Consider the following 14,564-nt stretch of genomic DNA (forward strand, 5'->3'; position numbering starts at 1 on the left):
GGTAGATACAGGGGTATTATTTTTTGCAGGTTGATACATGGGTTTTCTTTTTTGCAGGTAGATACAGGGGTATTCTTTTTTGCAGGTAAATACAGGGGTATTTTTTGCAGGTACCTACAGGGGTATCATTTTTTGCAGGTAGCTACAGGGGTATTATTTTTTGCAGGTACCTACAGAGTTATTATTGGTGCAGGTAGATACAGGGGTATTATATTTGCAGGTAGATACAGGGGTATTATCTTTTTGCAGATAACCACAGGAGTATTATTTATTTTATTTTTTTTGCAGGTAGATACAGGGGTGTTATTACTGCTTCAGGTAGATACAGGGGTATTATTTTTTGCATGTAGATACAGGGGTATTATTTTTTGCAGGTAGATGCAGGGCTATTGTTTTTTGCAGGTAGATAGAGGGATATTATATTTGCATGTAGATACAGGGGTGTTATTTTTTTACAGACAGCCACAGGGGTATTTTTTTTTTTTTTGCAGGTGTAAACAGGGTTATTATTTTTTTGCAGCTAGATACAGGGTTTTATATTTGCAGGTAAATACAGGGGTGTTATTTTTTGGTAGATAGCCACAGGGGTATATATTTTTTTTTTTTTGCAGGTAGAAACAGGGGTATTCTTTTTTGCCGGTAGATACAGGGGTATTATTATTTTTGCAGGTAGATACAGGGTTATTATTTATTTTTGCAGGTAGGTACAGTAGTATTATTTTTTGCAGGTAGATACAGCGGTATTATATTTGCAGGTAGATACAGGGGTATTATATTTGCAGGTAGATACAGGGGTATTATTTTTTGCAAGTACATATATGGGTATTATTATTTTTGGAGGTACATACAGCGGTGTTATTTTTTCCTGGTAGCTACAGAGGTATTATTGTTTGCAGGTAGCTACAGGGGTATTATTGCTGCAGGTAGATACAGGGGTATTATATTTGCAGGTAGATACAGGGGTATTATTTTTTTGCAGATAGTCACAGGGGTATTTTTTTTTTTTGCAGGTAAAGAGGTATTATTTTTTGCAGGTAGATACAGGGGTATTATATTTGCAGGTAGATACAGGGGTATTATTTTTTTGCAGATAGTCACAGGGGTATTTTTTTTTTTGCAGGTAAAGAGGTATTATTTTTTGTAGGTAGATACAGGGGTATTATATTTGCAGGTAGATACAGGGGTGTTATTTTTTTACAGACAGCCACAGGGTTTTTTTTTTTTTTTTGCAGGTGTAAACAGGTATTTTTTTTTTGGAGGTAGATACAGGTGTATTCTTTTTTGCTGGTAGAGACATCAGTATTATTTTTTGCAGGTAAATACAGGGGTATTATTTGTTTTTGCAGGTAGCTACACAGGTATTATTTTTGCAGGTAGATACATGGGTATTATATTTGCAGGTAGATACAGGAGTTCTATTTTGCAGGTATATACAGGGGTATTCATTTTTGCAGGTAGATACAGGGGTATTATTTTTGCAGGTAGATAGAGGGCTATCATTTTTTGCAGGTAGATACATGGTTATTAATTTTTGCAGGTAGCTGCAGGGATATTATTTTTCGCAGGTAGATACAGGGGTGTTATATTTGCAGGTAGATGTAGGGGTATTATTTTTTGCAAGTAGATATATGGGTATTAGTTTTTTGCAGATAGCCACAGTGGTATTATTATTGCTGCACATAGATACAGGGGTATTATTTTTTCCAGGTAGATACAGGGGTATTATTTTTTTGCAGGTAGATACAGGGCTATTATTTATTGCAGGTAGATACAGGGGTATTCTTTTTTGCTTTAGATATCGGAGTATTATTTTTTGCAGGTAGATTCAGGGGTATTATTTATTTTTTCAGGTAGCTAGAGGGGTATTATTTTTTGCAGGTAAATAAATTGGTATTATATTTGCAGGTAGATACAGGAGTATTATTTTTTTGCAGGTAGATACAGGGCTATTATTTTTTGCAGGTAGATACAGGGGTATTCTTTTTTGCTGTAGATACAGGGGTATTATTTTTTGCAGGTAGATACAGGGGTATTATTTATTTTTTCAGGTAGCTACAGGGGTATTATTTTTTGCAGGTAGATACAGGGGTATTCTTTTTGCAGGTAAATACAGGGGTATTATTGTCGTCAGAGTGAAATGTCTTCTGAGCCTGTGCTTTTTTCTGTGAATGCTGCAAATATCTCAGTGGGCGTGTAAAGCTGGTAAAGTGAACCCATGTTCCTCTGGACACACAGCACTTCTAACCTGCTATTGCTGCTAGCAGCAGCGGTAGCAACATATGCCTATTCGACAGGGAGGAAGACGCTGAACAAATACATTGCACAAGAGTTCAAATTAAACTAGGATCATATGTAGTAAACTGACACCCAGGAACATTAACGTGGTCATTGGCCACTGCAGTTCTAAGGGTGAATGTTGCAGGATTGAAACGCTGGATGTGAAAGTAAAGGATTACATCACACACAGAGCCCCTGTGAATTATCAGTTATAATCATATCATTCAGTTCTATAGAGAGTAACTGGATTCATTTCAGTTTATATTTTCATTGAAGAAGTATTGTTAACAAGTCATTGATGACTGTGCTCATCTATGTACTAACATTAATTACTGGCTTCAGCTGCAGCAGTATAATCGTAAATCTCGAAAAACTACTCACTTCTAAATCTTTTGTAGTCATTTTTGTATTACTTTAGTATAAATACATGTTAATTTGGATTCATATGTTGTTTTTTTCTGATTTTATGTGAACGAAAAGACACAAAAGCTCCCATTTTCTTATTGGAAATAGTGATACTTCAAAATATCACTGTCTTGGTCACAAAAGCAAAGTTTGTGGGGAATAATAGCCATTTTCTATACTTTTAAGGCATAAGCAATTAGGAATTAACACTTACTACCCAGGAACAAAAAAAAAATAAAAAATTTTTACACTGTGAAATGAGCAGGGACTGTGCTGCAGCACATCCAACTGGCCAGGCCCTGGTGAGCTCAAGGGCAAAATTAAAGTTAATGCTGCTTCCTGGTACATAATCACATAATCACACCTGCACAGTGCTTTTCATTCTCTCTGTCTCACACCCACGCAGTGCTTTTCATTCTCTCTTTCACACCTGCACAGTGCTTTTCATTCTCTCTGTGTCACACCTGAACACGGCTTTTACAAGACTAACTATAGTTTTACAATGTGTGGGCTGTACTGCTATGTGACTCTGATACCATGGGACACCACTGGAAGCGTTTATAAGATAATGTATATGTATTTATTTATTGAAATGTTTTTGACACAGAACTGGCACTGACTACAGTCTATAGGAGCTTCCCATCCCAGCTAGAGCACAGTTCGGACTGAAAATACCCTATCATTCAGCCCCGGCTCCTGTCAAGCAGAGACTGACATTGAGCTCAACACTAATGTGCTGTGGGATCAGACCAGCATACGTATTTCACCAGCCAGTCCAGAGGTGAAGAGCATGAAAGTGAATTAGCTGACTGAGTCACTCCCTGTAAAGCAGTGGAATGGTGATGGTTTGTAGCCTGTGTTTGCTGAAATATATATCAACCGTCTTCTCAGATTGTAAAGCTGATCAGTTACACCAACTACAAAAGAAAAATACAGTACATGTTAGACTCTGCAGTGACAATGAAAAAACAGACATCTTAATAATATTACACCTTGAAAAGGCTACCTGTTTACCCCATTTGTTTTTTTTTTTGTATTGCTGAGAGATTTTAATGTGATAGGTCTGTAGAGATTCCATGTCTCCTCATTATCTCTCATGTTGTGGTTACTGCATTCAGATGACACATGGATATATACTGACTGACTGACTGACTGACTGTCTGTCTGTACACACACACAGTATAATTGTAAATCTCGAAAAACTACTCACTTCTAAATCTTTTGTCGTCATCTTTGTATTACTTTAGTATAAATACATGTTAATTTGGATTCATATGTTGTTTTTTTCTGACTTTATGTGAACGAAAAGACAAACATTTGCCCATTTTCCCATTGGAAATAGTGATATTTTGAAATATCACTGTCCTGGTCACAAAAGCAAAGTTTGTGGGGAGTAATAGCCATGTTCTATACTTTTGAGGCATAATCAATTAGGAAATAACACTTACTACCCAGGAACAAAAAAAAATAATAATTTTGTTACACAGTGTTATACAAGGAGTAAGGGGCGCTCCGAGTTACCAGTTATTATATATTATGATCCCTGCTATATATATATAGTTTAGGAGGGGAGGAGAGAGCTGAGGAAGCAGGTTGGTGTTTGTGGTTTTTGTGATTTGTAAATCGTGAATCCAGTGAAGGCATTGCCCAGCCTGGAAATTGTTATTTTGTAAGTTTAGTTTTTTTGTATTGCTTTATTTGTGTTTAAATCCCTTTATTTTGCCCTTGTGCACTTTATTTTTGTGTTTGTTATAATAAAATCATTATTTTTTCTTTTTTTTTTGCAGTTAAAAAAAAAACTTACAAAATAACAATTTCCAGGCTGGGCAATGCCTTTACTGGATTCACGATTCACAAATCACAAAAACCACAAACACCAACCTGCTTCCTCAGCTCTCTCCTCCTAAATGAGAAGCAGAGGCCTCCTTTTATGTCAGGTGGCTGGGCGCTGATTGATCGTTAATTAAGCTAATCATCTAATCAACCCCAGCCACCTGAACACAATGAACCCAGGCAGGTAGGGGAATTTAACCCAATCCCTGCCAATTTCTAAAGGGCAGAGCTGTGCTCTGCCACAGGGTATGACACAGAGAAAATGAAAAGCACTGTGCGGGTGTGACACAGAGAGAATGAAAAGCGCTGTGCGGGTGTGACACAGAGAGAATGAAAAGCACTGTGCGGGTGTGACACAGAGAGAATGAAAAGCACTGTGCGGGTGTGACACAGAGAGAATGAAAAGCACTGTGCAGGTGTGACACAGAGAATGAAAAGCACTGCTTGGCTGTGACACAGAGAGAATGAAAAGCACTGCGTGGGTGTGACACAGAGAGAATGAAAAGCACTGCGCGGGTGTGACACAGAGAGAATGAAAAGCACTGCGCGGGTGTGACACAGAGAGAATGAAAAGCACTGCGCGGGTGTGACACAGAGAGAATGAAAAGCACTGCGCGGGTGTGACACAGAGAGAATGAAAAGCACTGCGCGGGTGTGACACAGAGAGAATGAAAAGCACTGCGCGGGTGTGACACAGAGAGAATGAAAAGCATTGTGCGGGTGTGACATAGAGAGAATGAAAAGCATTGCGTGGGTGTGACACAGAGAGAATGAAAAGCATTGCCTGGGTGTGACACAGAGAGAATGAAAAGCACTGCGTGGGTGTGACAGAGAGAGAATGAAAAGCACTGCATGGGTGTGACATAGAGAGATTGAAAAGCACTGTACGGGTGTGTGGCAGAGCACAGCTCTGCCCTTTAGAAATTGGCAGGGATGGGGTTAAATTCCCCTACCTGCCTGGGTTCATTGTGTTCAGGTGGCTGGGGTTGATTAGATGATTAGCTTAATTAACGATCAATCAGCACCCAGCCACCTGACATAAAAGGAGGCCTCTGCTTCTCATGTAGGAGGAGATAGCTGAGGAAGCAGGTTGGTGTTTGTGGTTTTTGTGATTTGTGAATCGTGAATCCAGTAAAGGCATTGCCCAGCCTGGAAATTGTTATTTTGTAAGTTTTTTTTTTAACTGCAAAAAAAAAGACAAAATAATGATTTTATTATAACAAACACAAAAATAAAGTGCACAAGGGCAAAATAAAGGGATTTAAACACAAATAAAGCAATACAAAAAAACTAAACTTACAAAATAACAATTTCCAGGCTGGGCAATGCCTTCACTGGATTCACGATTCACAAATCACAAAAACCACAAACACCAACCTGCTTCCTCAGCTCTCTCCTCCTAAATGAGAAGCAGAGGCCTCCTTTTATGTCAGGTGGCTGGGCGCTGATTGATCGTTAATTAAGCTAATCATCTAATCAACCCCAGCCACCTGAACACAATGAACCCAGGCAGATAGGGGAATTTAACCCCATCCCTGCCAATTTCTAAAGGGCAGAGCTGTGCTCTGCCACACACCCGCACAGTGCTTTTCAATCTCTCTATGTCACACCCGCGCAATGCTTTTCATTCTCTCTGTGTCACACCCACGCAATGCTTTTCATTCTCTCTGTGTCACACCCGCGCAGTGCTTTTCTCTCTCTCTGTGTCACACCCGCGCAGTGCTTTTCATTCTCTCTGTGTCACACCCACGCAGTGCTTTTCATTCTCTCTGTGTCACACCCATGCAGTACTTTTCATTCTCTCTGTGTCACACCTGCACAAATGCTTTTCATTCTCTCTGTGTCACACCCACGCAGTGCTTTTAATTCTCTCTGTGTCACACCCACGTAGTGCTTTTCATTCTCTCTGTGTCACACCCGCGCAGTGCTTTTCATTCTCTCTATGTCACACCTGCACAGTGCTTTTCATTCTCTCTGTGTCACACCCACGCAGTGCTTTTCATTCTCTCTGTGTCACACCCACGTAGTGCTTTTCATTCTCTCTATGTCACACCCATGCAGTGCTTTTCATTCTCTCTGTGTCACACCCGCGCAGTGATTTTCATTCTCTCTGTGTCACACCCACGCAATGCTTTTCATTCTCTCTGTGTCACACCCGCACAGTGCTTTTCATTCTCTCTGTGTCACACCTGCACAGTGCTTTTCATTCTCTCTATGTCACACCCGCGCAGTGCTTTTCATTCTCTCTGTGTCACACCCACACAATGCTTTTCATTCTCTGTGTCACACCCGCACAGTGCTTTTCATTCTCTCTGTGTCACACCTGCACAGTGCTTTTCATTCTCTCTCTGTCACACCCACGCAGTGCTTTTCATTCTCTCTCTGTCACACCCACGCAATGCTTTTCATTCTCTCTGTGTCACACCCACGCAGTGCTTTTCATTCTCTCTGTGTCACACCCGCGCAGTGCTTTTCATTCTCTGTGTCACACCCACGCGGTGCTTTTCATTCTCTCTGTGTCACACCCACGCAGTGCTTTTCATTCTCTCTGTGTCACACCCACGCAGTGCTTTTCATTCTCTCTGTGTCACACCCGCGCAGTGCTTTTCATTCTCTCTGTGTCACACCTGCACAGTGCTTTTCATTCTCTCTGTGTCACACCCGCGCAGTGCTTTTCATTCTGTGTCTCACCCGCGCAGTGCTTTTCATTCTCTCTGTGTCACACCCATGCAGTGCTTTTCATTCTCTCTGTGTCACACCCACACAGTGCTTTTCATTCTCTCTGTGTCACACCTGCACAGTGCTTTTCATTCTCTCTGTGTCACACCCACACAGTGCTATTCAGGAACCTGCGCTTTTCAGAAAGTCTTTCTGCTATTTTTCTGGTAGTTTCTCCTTTTTCATTTAGTTGTATCACTCATTTTGACATCTTTACTTTTAACCATTTTGTTGCATTTTTTAAACACAAATTTCCAGTGTATTTTCAGCACTATTTATTTACTCTATAATTACCATCAGGTGTTGGTTTTCAATCAATCATAATTAGCAAGGATTGGGTTTCATACGAAATATGTTGATTGCCCAAATACTTTTATCTATGAGTGTGTGTGTCAATATGAGTGTGCTGTGGTTTATATATATATATATATATATATATATATATATATATAATATATATATATATATATATATATATATACACACACACACACACACACACACACACCATAAGTGAAGGGGACTATATAATTCAGAAGATTTACTTGAATTACTTTAAATTGTAATTAAACATATAGATAAATAAACAGGAACTAGTGTTTTTTTCATTTCAGATGCTACTGTATTTGTGGACTTTGTAGAACAGTTTGTTCACCTTTGTACTGTGCACATCGTGACAGTTTCTTCCGTGTTCATCATTCTCTATAGTTGTACGATGAGTGGAGCAAATCCTTGGCGAGTCTGTAGTTGAAAATGTTTAAAAACAATTCAAACCCAGGAAGTAGAAATGAGCAGTGTAGCAGTATGTTTATACAGGGAGCCGAGTAATACACCATCACTGGTAATATTAACCATTACTGATGCATAGTTCATGTGAATTAAATAGGGATGGAACAAATTCAGCAGGAAATTGTGTGGTACTTAGTCACTAATGGAACCAATGAGCGATACTGTGAGAAATTCCCTGATTTTCCTGTGGTTTGACAATCAATAGTTGAGGAGTATAATACAGTCATTAATCCTACCTGCCGGGCACACTTCCATTCCCTATATAGGTGTCCAACATGCAGGATAGAAAGAATCATATGATATTACAAACAAACATTGATATTTGAAAACAAGACACCTGGTATTACATTATGTAAAAGAAACTTCTCAGTTTGCTCGCCTTGTCTGCCAGGAAATCTCTACACCTACACCTCTCCTTTAACCTCAGTAGTATTATCTGGGTCATGCATGGTACTGGCTGCAAAGCATGCCATTCACTAGAGGAGGCAGCTGGTTGGTTAATGACTGGAAAGAGTCCCCGGGGTGGGACAATTTCACTCTCCAGAGAATCTGAAAACAAAGGCTTGCAAACTTCTTTAACATAGTGAAGTACCAGATAGCATGTTTAAAGTAAAAATGTGTCTTTGCTAAAACATAGATTCTATCAAGACTACCCATTTGAAAGCTGTACAGTGAATGAATGTGTGTTCGTTGTCAAGTGAATCCTGAAAGTTCCAGGCTGTGCTGGTGTGGTGACATTTCTGCACAGGCTGGAACACTTGTTAGTAAATGAGATTGCTCCCTTTATTCTTGCCATTTTATAAACTGTATTTAATTCATGAAATCAGACTTTAATAAAACATACTTTGAATAACTCATGAGGCCCCCCTTTGTGAAGAGGACTGGCTGTTTCTAAATGCGATGTATTTTACATACTGTGTCTCCATTGTATAAGTGTCTTGGGGAAATAGTCGTACAGCCTTCATATTTCCACAGTATTTGCAAGATTTTGAATATGGTATTCTCTACCAGCCATTTTCTAGTACAATAAAGCTAAACCTACTCCTTCAAATAGTGGTTAAAAGTGTTCTTACCTGTCTCTATGTTCAAACTTTTCATGGAGACCAGTGTTATGCTTTCTTTTTCTAAATTAGCAGAATTGCTGGAGAAAAAGATAAGAAGGTATGGCTTCAATTGATCTGATGTATGAAATGTTGTTCTCTGGCATCAAACAAAATAAATAAACAGTATTCAATATAGAACAGAACTGTATACTGTACATAAGACTGTAATTATTATTATTGACATTAGAAATGGGAGTTATGGGACAGCAGACATCTGTGTATGCAGGAATATTGTAATGAGTAGAAGTGAACATCATTCCATGATTATTTCTATTCATAAGCAACCTTTATTTAGTCCATTGTGATTTACATTGAAAAGAGGGAAAAGGTTGAGGACGAGAAGACCATTAAGTGGCTGAGGTAAGATTGGGATGGCACCGTTTTGAATGGACTTTGCAATTGAATGGAATTCCGAGAACTGCCTCAGGTAGGATTTTTTTAAATACAAAACTACAGTAAATGGTGCAGTTGATTATTACAGTATGCATTGCATTATGCAGATAACAATTATTATAATTATTATTATTATTATTATTAGTAGTAGTAGTGTCATTTAGCATTCTTACATGCAATATAATGTTCTTGAATCATTATTATCATTCTTGCTCTTACCTTTCAGACACACCCGAATCTCCAGACTTTTTACCTTACAAAAAGAAAGGTAAAAAGGTAAAAACTAATAAGTTGGGTTCTATGACAGGGAGTGCCCTGCAGCTTTACTAATTTAAATAACTGGAATTAGTGACGTCTCTTCCAGATCTCTAAAGAGGCTCTATGTGCTGGGCCAGGGTTGATCTTCACAACTTTGGAACACAATCTCAGTGGCTCCTATTGAATGGATCATAAGAGGTATGAGTTAGGTCCTTGTCTGCTATTGAATGTATCATAATCAGGGGTATGAGTTAGCTCCCTATCTGCTATTGAGTGGATCATAATCAGGGGTATGAGTTAGCTCCCTGTCTGCTACTGAGTGAATCATAATCAGGGGTATGAGTTAGCTTCCTATCTGCTACTGAGTGAATCATAATCAGGGGTATGAGTTAGCTTCCTGTCTGCTACTGAGTGGATCATAATCAGGGGTATGAGTTAGCTTCCTATCTGCTATTGAGTGGATCATAATCAGGGGTATGAGTTAGCTCCCTATCTGCTATTGAGTGGATCATAATCAGGGGTATGGGGTTAGCGGCCTACATGTACATCACATTTACAAGTTTCCATTTATTTATAGAACCCCTTGTCCTGCTGAAATGTTGGACACTGTTTCACACAGGTTATTAAGCGTGTCAGAATCTGGGGGGGTACAAAAACACCCTGTCTGTTTGTATTTCTCTCTTCAGAATCTGGGGGTACAAAGACACCCTGTCTGTTTGTATTTCTCTCTTCAGAATCTGTGGGGTACAAAGACACCCTGTCTGTTTGTATTTCTCACTTAAACTTTTATAAACAGTATCGGTTATTCTAGCCCATGGGACCGAATCCTAGGGTGGTGTTTCCACCATTGGTGGGATCATGAGACATTAACCACTGCATACAGTAGAATAACTTTTCCATATTACTGATAGCTTTACTTTTTATGTAGCTGTGGCATACTTGTTAAGCCTGAAAATGATCAATGAAATAATTAAGGACTTCTTGTACGTCTTGCAATAGAATGGACAAGGAAAGCCACAGTTGCCTCTCCTGGACCTTAGTGTACTACATCTATAACATCTATTACATCTATTGTCAATGTAAAAAATAAGTTAGAAAAACGCAACAGCCAAAACACAAAAGCCCAAGTTAGGAGAAGTAATTGGGTCAACCTTGTCAAGCATCAAGCAAATATACAATTGGAAAGGTGCTGGGGCCCAACATTCACACAATTATTGCTTCTATGAACTTAGGCCAATGTAAGGCATTTTTAAACCATTCAATCTCGTCAATAAAAGTCATATACATGTCCTTTGCATTTGTTTGCCATGGTTCGACTTCAATGAGTGCATCATTTGCATGAACCCATTTTCCAGTATCATCCACAGCAAGAAGAGACACACAGTGTCCTGAAGTAACACCATGTCCTTGGTGTATGATAATGGATGCTCCTGATAGCCTATTGTTGACTGTGTTTTAATGAATCCTTCAGTGGCTGCAAGTGAGGAAGGAACTGCAATGTTGCATTTGCATAGTATGAGGTTGCTCATGCCTGAATGGATGTGTAACTGCAAGGGTTCTCTTAGAAGATTGAGGCTTTTGCTGTTCCTGAACATTAGTGATGGCTCGGTGAACGAAATGCACTTGATCTTTTACCTTGTGTCTTGTGCGTGTTGGTCTCCTTCAAGCATATCAACTTAGGACAATAAATCCCTCTGCACCTACTGTACTCTGCAACTGCAGTTTGAGGTGTCTTAATGCAGGTGGGGTCAAAAAGTTGATAAGGTGGACACCGCTTAAGATGTAACTCTGGAAAGCGGAATGAAACTTTGTCCATAGGAGGAAATGGAGTTAACCAGATCAATCCTAATTGTTTTTAGAGTCTTACCCTGACAGTTGTGAATGGTGATTGCATGAGCAGCAATGACTGGGAACTGCTCTCGAACAATGTAGACTCCATGTCCATGATTTCAAACTTTGAGCACAAATGTTCAAAGGTATGGGTATCTCCATTGTTAAATTAGATGGTTATGGTTTTGACCATACTTGTGTTTTCCAGATAGTAGGAAACAGCTTGCAGCTTCCCTATTGCCCCATTGATGAGACCAGTGGCAATGTCAATGTTCTTGTGAAGCACCAGTTTGCAGCCTATTTTGACTCGTATGGTAGTTTCCAGTCCAGCTGTATGACTGCAGTCAGCCTTGTAGGCGTTCATTTTTTTCAGCACATTTCTCTGGAAGTTAAAAGGGCATAAGATGAATGTCTTCTCCAGACATACAATCAAGCACAGCAGTTTGGATCTTGTTACAGGCATCTACAGTAGGCATGATGGCGGTTGAGCCCTCGGGATGAAATAGCTAGGTGGCTAGTTTTTTTAATCAGCAGTGGGAGAAAACCACTTCAGTAAGTACAGTAGAATCTGCCAAAGCTGATGGATGCTGTATTTACTATAGATAATAATGAGAGCAAAACAAATACAAAAAAAAAAAAAAAAAAAACAAGGGAAATGCAAATCTTTTCAAGAAAGCTGGGAGTCCTTGATAAATGTATTTTATATTTGTAAATGCTGCAATAACAGTTCTGCTTGTGAAGCATCCACAGTACAATCTGACAGAACAGGTGATTTATTTCCATTGTGCAAGACCTTGTTTCCCCCCACTGGTGCTGGAGGCCCACAGCACTCACGGAATCCTCGCCTGTGTGTTATCAGTGATTAAAGCCTGGTTTTCAAACAAACTGATTACACTATGTAACACAATTTTTGTTCCTGGATAGGAAGTGTTATTTCCTAATTGCTTATGTAAATACAGTGTAATTGTAAATCTCGAAAAACTACTCACTTCTAAATCTTTTGTAGTCATCTTTGTATTACTTTAGTATAAATACATGTTAATTTGGATTCATATGTTGTTTTTTTCTGACTTTATGTGAACGAAAAGACACACATTTGCCCATTTTGCCATTGGAAATAGGGATATTTTGAAATATCACTGTCCTGGTCACAAAAGCAAAGTTTGTGGGGAATAATAGCCATGTTCTATACTTTTGAGGCATAAGCAATTAGGAAATAACACTTACTACCCAGGAACAAATTTATTTAATTTTTTTTGTTACACAGTGTTATCACTCACCAATACTATACCGGTATAAGATTAGTGTGTTTTTAAAAAAGTAAATTTCAGCTTTCAATCACTTAAAATATGCTGAAGATAATGTAAGCACCACCAAGGTACAGACAGCGAGTCCCAAGCTTTAAAAACGTGTTACTGTTTATAAATAAGAACTCAACTTTATTATGAATATTGAGATATTATGTTTTAAGCAACATACTACGATAGTGTTCATTATGGTAATTGTTTTTTTTTTTTAATAGTTTTAAAATGTTTAATAAAACGTGAGGTATTGTTTGACCTTGTTAGTACAACCAGCCACCTTTGCTAATGACATCTTCAGTCAGGCTCATAACCAAGTATAAATCTCCACATTTTTGTAAAATGACTTTGCACTTACTTTTAAAGATGCAACTCGTTTCAGTAAATTGAAACGATAAACTTAATATCCCTTGCAGGGACCATTAAGTGGGGATGACATTGCAAGGAAGATGAAGAGAGGTTTCATAGTTCCGATCGAGTGACAGTTTTCTAAGCATTATTTATGAATGATTTTTCACCATTGCTCCACCCTGTTAGAAAATTGATTTCCCTGCATTTTTTAAAAATGATTCATCATGTAATCATAAAATCACAATTTAGAAGATTAAATATGCTACTATACTCCTCCTGGGCACTGCCATAATATGGTCACATGACTGTGATACCTCATGCCGATTGGCTCAGTAGATATGTCAGATTTTGCTACATTAGAAGCCTGGCATATAGCGAGTTATGGAAAGAAACGATCATTTGAGTTGTATTTAACATGGTGTATATAGTGTTTTAAGGACAAAGGACACGAAACATCAGAAAATAGGCACTGTGAGATGAATGATCCTCCTTTTCACTCAGTTTTGGTGCAAATATCATACATTGCGTTTTGCATCAAAACTTTTCATGTATATCCGTGTGCTCTTCAAGGATGTTATTTTGCAAGTTCAAACAATGGTAATTTTTTATTATTATTATTTTTCTGTGTGATATGTGCTGTTTTAAAACATAAATATATTGTTTAATAAAAATGGTGTGGATTTCAAACTGCTTGCGATCCCTGGTTTATTTTGACGTTGACCAACATGTGGAATCACATGATTGGTAGATGTCCAGTTATTTAGCTTTTCTGTTTGAAAAGTCGCTACACATTCTTAAAAGTAAATGGAAGAAGAAGAAGAAGAAGAATTTACTCTTAGTTTGACGACTTACAGTATATCTCATTGTGTATAAGAGGTATTTAGTTTTGCCGCTGCAACATGGTGAAAACAGCAAAACTCTTGTAGCTGTACAGAGACTCACGGTAGTTTCAAACAAGTTTTTCTAACTACCGTTCCTCTCAATTACTTTTGGGTTCAACAGTTTAGTGGACTGGTTTAAAACATTGGAAATGGTATTGGCTTCTTCATGAGGAAATGTAAAGACTGAAAAAGCCAAGTCTTATTTTTATATTGTGTTTCTACCTGATTTTCTTCACAATTTCTCAATGTTTAATCATACTTCGGCCACAGTAGTTTCCAACAACATCTCAGGTGAACTGAAGGTCAGTGGGGTCCTCTGGACCCATGACCAAGTCAATCACCTCTTTACACCCAGGAACCCAAGAACAGATGTCAGCAAGCTACCGGCCTTGGATGACAAAGGCCAGCCCTGCAGGTCACTGGGC

At 38.6% G+C, this 14,564-nt stretch overlaps 1 protein-coding gene across 1 annotated transcript in view; it reads right to left on the minus strand.

The window, feature by feature from the left end:
- Positions 1–3,248: 3,248 nt before the first annotated feature.
- Positions 3,249–14,564, minus strand: part of LOC121325051 (endothelial cell-specific chemotaxis regulator-like) — a 17,941-nt gene continuing 6,625 nt past the window's right edge. Inside the window, exons 9-13 of the mRNA XM_041267364.1 lie at positions 9,738–9,771; positions 9,096–9,163; positions 8,259–8,280; positions 7,889–7,974; positions 3,249–3,599 (exon numbers count right to left, since the gene is read on the minus strand). Coding sequence (XP_041123298.1) covers positions 7,929–7,974; positions 8,259–8,280; positions 9,096–9,163; positions 9,738–9,771 — 170 coding nt within the window. The 3' untranslated portion in view covers positions 3,249–3,599; positions 7,889–7,928. The remainder of the gene's footprint in view (positions 3,600–7,888; positions 7,975–8,258; positions 8,281–9,095; positions 9,164–9,737; positions 9,772–14,564) is intronic.

Source organism: Polyodon spathula, chromosome 12 (assembly GCF_017654505.1).
Source record: "Polyodon spathula isolate WHYD16114869_AA chromosome 12, ASM1765450v1, whole genome shotgun sequence".
Taxonomy (NCBI): domain Eukaryota; kingdom Metazoa; phylum Chordata; class Actinopteri; order Acipenseriformes; family Polyodontidae; genus Polyodon; species Polyodon spathula.